The sequence below is a fragment of the Xenopus laevis genome, chromosome 7S (genome assembly GCF_017654675.1).
Source record: "Xenopus laevis strain J_2021 chromosome 7S, Xenopus_laevis_v10.1, whole genome shotgun sequence".
NCBI lineage: Eukaryota > Metazoa > Chordata > Amphibia > Anura > Pipidae > Xenopus > Xenopus laevis.
Genome location: NC_054384.1, coordinates 18414257 through 18421895, shown reverse-complemented (window position 1 = coordinate 18421895; position 7639 = coordinate 18414257). Strand labels below are relative to the sequence as shown.

Genomic DNA, 7639 nt, shown 5'->3' with positions numbered 1-7639 from the left:
TCGATATTCGACCAATAGTAAATGTGCCCCTAATTGTAGCCACACAAATTTTAAGTACTGGGCTCGGCACTGCTGAACTTTCCGAAAGAGCTGGTCCCCCTTAACAGCGCCAAAGCCGTGCCACCTCCTTCCGAAGTTCCGGACAGCTGAATGAGGAAATGCCGAAAAAAAAAGTCCCAAAGCGGCAAAAAGACCCGAAGCCACAAAAACAGCCGAAGCCGAAGTCCCGAATTGGCGAAAAGACCCGAAGTCACCAAAAAAGCCAAAATTGAAGTCCTGAAGCGGGGGAAAAGACCAGAAGTCACGGAAACAGCTGAAATCGAAGTCCTGAAGCAGTGAAAAGACCCAAAGTCACGAAAACAGCTGAAATTTAAGTCCTGAAGCGGGAAAAGACCGAAAAGTCCTGAAGCCACTAGTTCAATTCCTCTGAATTAATCCCCTGGTCACCAATGTATTATTTTAATACTCTATAGGCCTCTGCCACCAATGTTTTTTTAAAAGTATTCTTTGGGGGCCCAATTTTTTTGTAACTTGTAAGGGGGGCCCTGGCACTAATGTTTTTTTTAAAAAAAATGTTCTTTGGGGCCCCAATTTATTTTAATTTGTAACTGACATTTTTTTCCCATGACAGTATCCCTTTAAGGTATAGATCCAATACCTGTATATATATAATATATATATATATATATATATATATATATATATATATATATATATATATATATATATATATATATATATATATTACACATAGCCAAGGTTATAGAGCCCTTCGGGAACATTTAAGAGACTCTGATTAAAAGAACATTAACATAAAACATTAATATTAAAGGAACCAGCTAATTGCATTTGTTTCTTTCTAAGCATTGCCAAATCATATGTTTACGGTGTATTATTATATAAAATTGTATAGTTTAGAGGAGGGAAAGGATTTATTGTTATAAAATTATTGTCCCTGGGGAATTGTATTTGTCCACCCTCTGCTTTCTTTAGGACAAGGCTGAGGCTGGTTATACTTTATGGCAGGGATGACACAGATACAGATATACTCTTAGAATCAGATTGAGAGTTTGGAAATATTGGCTCACGAGGCTTATTCACATTTCCTACATTGTTACCTGATTTGGCCTGTGCTTGATTTAGCTGTGGAAGAGATGTCATCTTAGTATAGACAGGTTAAACTAACCACATAAAAAGGTTACATTTGAAGCCCTAACATGATAGAAAACAGTGGAAGGTAATTCAAAGGTGTATAAAAAAAAATGTACCACTTTTTTGTCATTACGTGCTAACAATATACCTTTGATTACCTTGGAGGGAGTAAATTATCCATTCCCTTATTTTGCTGCCAGGTTTAAGCACATAGATAAAGTTAGATATATTTTAAGATAATAGTGATATCTGCACTCTGGAGCATTTCCTTATTAGGAAAGTGACATGAGGTGCCCGGGGCACAGACACAGCTGCAAGGCTTGGAAAGTGCATTTGATTTTATTGGTTCATTTCACTCAGATGGTTGGAAGATAACGATATCTCTGATCTCAGATATCTCTGAGACATCCCTCTTATCTTGGCTATCACTTTTCCCCAATTTAATGTTTAACAGTTGAAGATCATTAAAGCCATGTTTGGCAAGGGAATGTGTACCATAGAAATGTTGAACTATCAGTCACTCCTAAGAGCCATGTGTAGTTAGCCTTTGTATAATATTGTCTGTGCCAGAGTTTACCCAGCATCGTTAAGCAGTTGTATATTATACAGGTACAACCCTATTTGATGTATGTATACATTTATTATACAGGTATGGGACCTGTTATCCAAAATGCGTGGGACCTGGGGTTGTGCCGGATAAGAGGTCTTTCCATAATTTGGATCCCCATACCTTAAAGGGGGTTGTTCATCTTTAAATTAACTTTTAGTATGTTGTAGAGAGTGATATTTTGAGACAATCTGCAATTGGTTTAAATTAAGTTTTTTTTTAGTTATATAGCTTTTTTATTCAGCAGCTCCCCAGTTTGCGATTTCAGCAATCTGGTTGCTAGGGTCCAAATTACCCTAGTAACCATGTACTGATTGAATAAGAGACTGCAAGATGAATAGGAGAGGACCGGAATAGAAAAATGAGCAATAACAAAAAAGCAATAACAATATATTTGTAGCCTTATAGATCATTTGTTTTTAGATTGGGGTCAGTGACCCCCGTTTGAAAGCTGGAAAGAGTCAGAAGAAGAAGGCAAGTAATTAAAAAATTATAAAATGGGAAGACCAATTGAAAAGTTGCTTAGAAGTAGCCATTCTATAATATACTAAAAGTTAACTTAAAGTTGAACTACCCCTTTAAGTCTGCTAAACATGAATTAAACCCAATAGGATTGTTTTGCATCCAATAAGGATTAATTATATCTTAGTTTGGATCGAGTACAAGGTACTGTTTTATTATTACAGATGAAAGGAAATAAAAGTAAAAGTCTGAATTATTTGATTAAGGGTGGTGGCAGATGGGGAGATTAGTTGCTCATCGACAAATCTTTATATTATACATCAATTGGGAGTCCACATCTGATTTACATTTGATTATGCCTAAGGGACTCGCCCCAGTTCTCAGGCGATCAGAAGAGAAGATTTGTAGCTGGGCAACTAATCTCCCCATCTGCCACCACCCTAAGGGTAAGGCCAGACGATGAGATTCGGGGAGGTTTTGTCGCCTGGTGACTAATCGCCACGTCTTTTGCGTGACTATCTCCCCGAACTGCCTCAGCGTTTTTTCCCCATAGGCTACAGCGCAAAATCGTCTGCGCTAATGCACACGCGGCGATGCGTTTTCAATAGTCGCCCAAAGTTGCCTCAGTGAGGCAACTTTGGGCGACTATAGAAAATATTCAGAAATGTATTTTATTCAGAAATTGGCTATTTTAGTGCAGAGAGTGCAATATTCATCTGAAAGGTTGCGTCTGGTGGTAAAAACCTCAGAAACACCCCTGGGCATGTGTGCTTCACTTGCACACAGAATGCTGGAAATCGGAATCCTGCAGCGGATCGGGTACCCGCGAGTTACCCACAGAAAAAGCAGGTACCCTGCCGGAGGGTAAGATTTTCGGGTGCGGATATAGATGCAGGTCTGTGAGTTGCGGGTTGGGTTACAGATTTCACCTATATTTCTTATCTTAAATTGTCTATATTTTACTCCTTTTAAAATTTTACAAAACTTTTTATCTGTCTCCATCCACTTTTGATGATGTCACTTCCTGTTTACAGCAACAGCACTTCCTGTTTAATGGTGATTTTGCGGGTTTAATTCCTTGGCCACAACTGCATTAATTGAAACACCCCCTAGAGTCCTGCACTGAACCAATTTCTAATACACAGACCCGAACCCGCAACCCGCATATTTACCCACTTTGATCCGCTACCCGACTCGGACCTGCAACTGCCTAATCCGCAACCCGACCGCAACCCGCCGACCGCCATCAAACAGGAAGCGATGTTGCTGCAAACCGCAAGTGACATCATCGAAAGTGGGCAGGGACAGAAACAAGTTTTGTAAAACTGGACAATAGTAAAAAATGGACAATAGTACATAAAATAAGAAATGTAGGTGAGACCCTCAAACCCGCATCTATACCCGCACCTGAAAATCCTCCCCTCATTCCACAGGGTGCCCGTTTTTTTGCGTATCCAACCCGCTGCAGGACTCCAACTCCCCCCTTGGTGGGAATTCTAGGGAAAATAACTGCATTTTGAGGAAAAACAACTTGCACTTTACACACTGCATTTGCTGTCAACAATGACCACTCTAATGTTTTTAGGTAATATAAGGTTTATCTTGGGTTTATCTAATCAGGTAAAGACTTCACTGTTACAGACAATCACAGAAAACCACCCTAAATAGCACACGGGAACCATTTTTTGGAACCCAAGCCATAGGTTAGTCATCCCTACCTTATATATTTTCCTGTCACAAAAATAAACACTTTCTCCTATTCCTGCAGACATTTAATCACTGCTTAGGGAACTGAAGTGTTCTTACACAGAGCAACGGTCTTATTACTGGGAGGAAACCCTGGAACAGCTTGATGTGCCGCTGGAAAGCTATAAAGCACTGCAGTGCAAGCAAAGGTCATGTCACGTGTAGATTAGGCAGAGCCTGGGAAGCAGGTTTGCCAGGTTGGCAGGTTTCCAGCCAAATTGGGCAACTTATTTAAAGCCCAGGCGGGTTCTGAAAGAACAAACTAGCCATGGTACGGATTTGGGCTACTTTTTGTGCCTTTGGCTGTTTTGTACTTTTAAAACCAGCCAAAGTTCTTTCTTGTCCTAATGTGCCAAACCTGCGTCTCCCAATGCATGTTGGATAAATTCATTTTTGTTTAACAATTTGCCAACTGTCAAGTTTAATGTAAGACTACAATACCCAGCATGTGAAGGAACTGACTTGTGCAGAAGTAGGGAGTTACCAGTGTCGGACTGGCCCAGCGGGACACCGGGAAAAAACCCCCGCCAGGCCAGACCCCTCTCCCCACATAATGGGATTATGGAAAAAAAAATTGGCGCTGCGCCACCTGCGCATGCGTGCTGCGCTGAGCGTGCATTTTCATGTGTGCGCGCTGTGCGGCACCTCATAGTAGGGGGTGGGTGGGGAGGCCGGAGGGGGGCCCTGGACAGCGGTCCCGGTTGGCCCCGGGCCCCCCAGTTCGACCCTGTCTGTACCCCAGTCTCCCATAGCTTTCTCACATTTTCCAGTGACTTTTCTCAATTTCAGACAATTTTGGGGCAAAAATCTGCTCGCCAGTGCCGGGCCAAGTCAGCCGGCTGCCCAAGGCAACCCGGCCGACTACATTGCCACTTCTAAAGTGCGCACATGCACAGGCACGCGTGTACTAGGGAGCTGAAGCGCACAAGTCGAGCATCCGCGCGCGTATGCGTAGAAGAGCGCACACGTCCAGGAAGTGCCGATTGCTCTCACTGGCGGGGAAAGAAGCGTCTGAACTAGGGGTAAGGTGGCAAAAGAGGTATGGTGCCTGGCGCCCCTCCACATTTGCACCCTAGGCACGTGCCTCTTCTGCCTACCGCTAGTTCCGGCCCTGCTGCTGTCAGGGTTGCCACCTGTGGCCACAGGTGGCCTGGCCGGTAAAGATGATGCTTGATCCCAATGTTATTAATAGGGAAAAAAGATAAATATATAGGAAGGCCGGTATTTTTTTCCAGAAAAGTTGGCAACCCTAGCTGCTGGCCACCAAAACGTCTAGAGGTTGACCTGTTTTTGCAATATTTATTGAAATTGTATATGGGCCCCTCTCTGTAGTTACGCCCCTGGCAACGGGTGAATTTGTTCCATTTTGCTTCATCGATAAACTTGCGAAACAGTGAAAATTTGAAAAAGGTGTTTTTTCATATATATTCATTTATTTATTAGACTTTTTTCACTGCACATATTGGGCTATTTTTGGGCTACTTTTGAAGTGCCCCCTGGCTAGTTTTGGGCTGTTTTTTTTAGCTGGTTTTGAATGTTAGACCTGGCAACCCTGCTGGGAAGCTCACTGGGCACAAATACTGGATTCACTCTCTCACATCTGAAACAAACCATTCAATTAATAACAAGATAATGCAGTTTTTGGGTGCGATTCCCCTTTTAAGCGTTGGAATGGGCGTGCGGCCCATTCTAACGCTTAAAAGGGGAAAGACATCATCAAACTGCGCTGTTTTTGAGTTACAACTCCCAGAATCCACGTGATAGCGGAAGAAGCGCAAACCGAACATCACAGCGCCGCACAAACCATCAGCACGAGCAGCTCTGTGTACACATGCCATAAACCCGCATGTCTTCAGACAAGACCAAGCCCTTTCCACGCTAAGACCGCCTCTTTCGCTTCGAAAACACGCCCACCGCGGCTGAAAACCCAGCGATTGGTCCCGCCTCTTTCAGCTGTCACTTTACTCCGCCCACTTGAGAGAAAGATCGTCTTTTCATTTGTTCTTGGTCAAGTCGCTCAGGAGGTGCCCGCCTCCTCCTGGAATATTTGGTTCAATTCTGGACGCGGCTGCTAGCTCCTGTCAGAACCCGGGTGGGCGTCGGGCAGCGCGGGCTTTGCCTGTGATAGAGTCGGAATGGAGCCAGGCCGTGATTGTATGTGACACCCCCTCCTCACCCGGACTAAAGATGGCGGGTGGTCCTAAAGCATTGCCCCTATTCAACATGGCGGCGCGCAGCCACGGCTGTGTCCTGGCTCTGGTTTTTGCGGTACTCTGCGGCTGCATGGGCAGCTCGTCCGTGGCCGGAGAGGACAGTGAGGAGACCGTCATTATTGGGCTGCGGCTGGAGGATACTGACGAAGTCTCGGCCATGCACGGCGGAGCTCTGCGGGTTAGCGAGCGGACTCGGGTCCGGTTGCGGGTTTACGGTCAGAACATCAACAACGAGACGTGGTCCCGCATCGCCTTCACTGAGCACGAGCGGAGCCGAAGCAAAAGCGGGGCCCCTGGGGAAGAGGAAGGTTTCCACCCCTGCGGTATCCGCACCTCGGACATCATCATCCTGCCTTTCATTGCGCTGAGCCGCCGCAGCTCGGGCATCGTGGAGATCGATATCAAACCCCTGAGGAAGACTGAGAAGAGCAAGTCGTACTACCTGTGCACCTCCATCTCCACTCCACCCAGTGGTGGCCACCCTCAGCTCTGGGCCGACACCACCTGGATCTATCATGATGGGGAGGACACCAAGGTGATTGTGGTGGAAGAGAAGAAGTTCTTGTTGCCTTTTTGGCTTCAGGTCATCTTCATAGCCATGCTGCTGGGCCTGTCCGGCATGTTCAGTGGCCTCAACCTGGGACTCATGGCTCTGGACCCCATGGAGCTGCGCATTGTCCAAAACTGTGGCACAGAGAAAGAAAAGAACTACGCCAAGCGCATCGAACCCGTTCGTAGACAGGGAAACTACCTGCTGTGCTCCCTTCTGCTGGGCAATGTCCTGGTCAACACCACCTTGACTATCCTATTGGACGACATCGCTGGATCTGGACTGGTGGCCGTGGTGGTGTCTACTATAGGCATCGTCATCTTCGGAGAGATTGCGCCACAGGCCATCTGTTCCAGGCATGGGCTCGCCGTCGGCGCCAACACCATCTTCTTGACCAAGTTCTTCATGATGATGACCTTTCCGGCTTCCTACCCGGTCAGCAAGCTGCTGGACTGTGTGCTGGGTCAGGAAATAGGCACTGTCTACAACAGGGAGAAACTGTTAGAGATGCTGAGGGTCACTGACCCCTACAATGACCTAGTCAAAGAGGAACTTAATATCATCCAGGGTGCCCTGGAACTGAGGACCAAAACCGTGGAGGATGTAATGACCCCTCTCCGCGACTGCTTTATGATGGCCGGGGACGCAGTATTGGACTTTAACACTATGTCCGAGATCATGGAAAGCGGCTACACCAGGATACCTGTCTATGAAGGGGAGAGGTCTAACATTGTGGACTTACTCTTTGTAAAGGACCTGGCATTTGTGGACCCCGATGACTGTACCCCTCTAAAGACAATCACCAGGTTCTACAACCACCCCTTGCACTTTGTTTTCAATGACACCAAGCTGGATGCCATGCTCGAGGAATTCAAAAAAGGTGGGAAGTTTTTTTTTTTTGTTGTTGTT

At 45.6% G+C, this 7639-nt stretch overlaps 1 protein-coding gene across 3 annotated transcripts in view; it reads left to right on the top strand.

The window, feature by feature from the left end:
- Nucleotides 1-5695: 5695 nt before the first annotated feature.
- The window catches only part of cnnm2.S (cyclin and CBS domain divalent metal cation transport mediator 2 homeolog S), a 90443-nt gene continuing 88499 nt past the window's right edge, over nucleotides 5696-7639 (top strand). For all 3 annotated transcript variants that reach the window (XM_018227435.2, XM_018227434.2, XM_018227433.2), the window contains exon 1: nucleotides 5696-7610. In XM_018227435.2, coding sequence (XP_018082924.1) covers nucleotides 6155-7610 — 1456 coding nt within the window. In that variant the 5' untranslated portion in view covers nucleotides 5696-6154. The remainder of the gene's footprint in view (nucleotides 7611-7639) is intronic.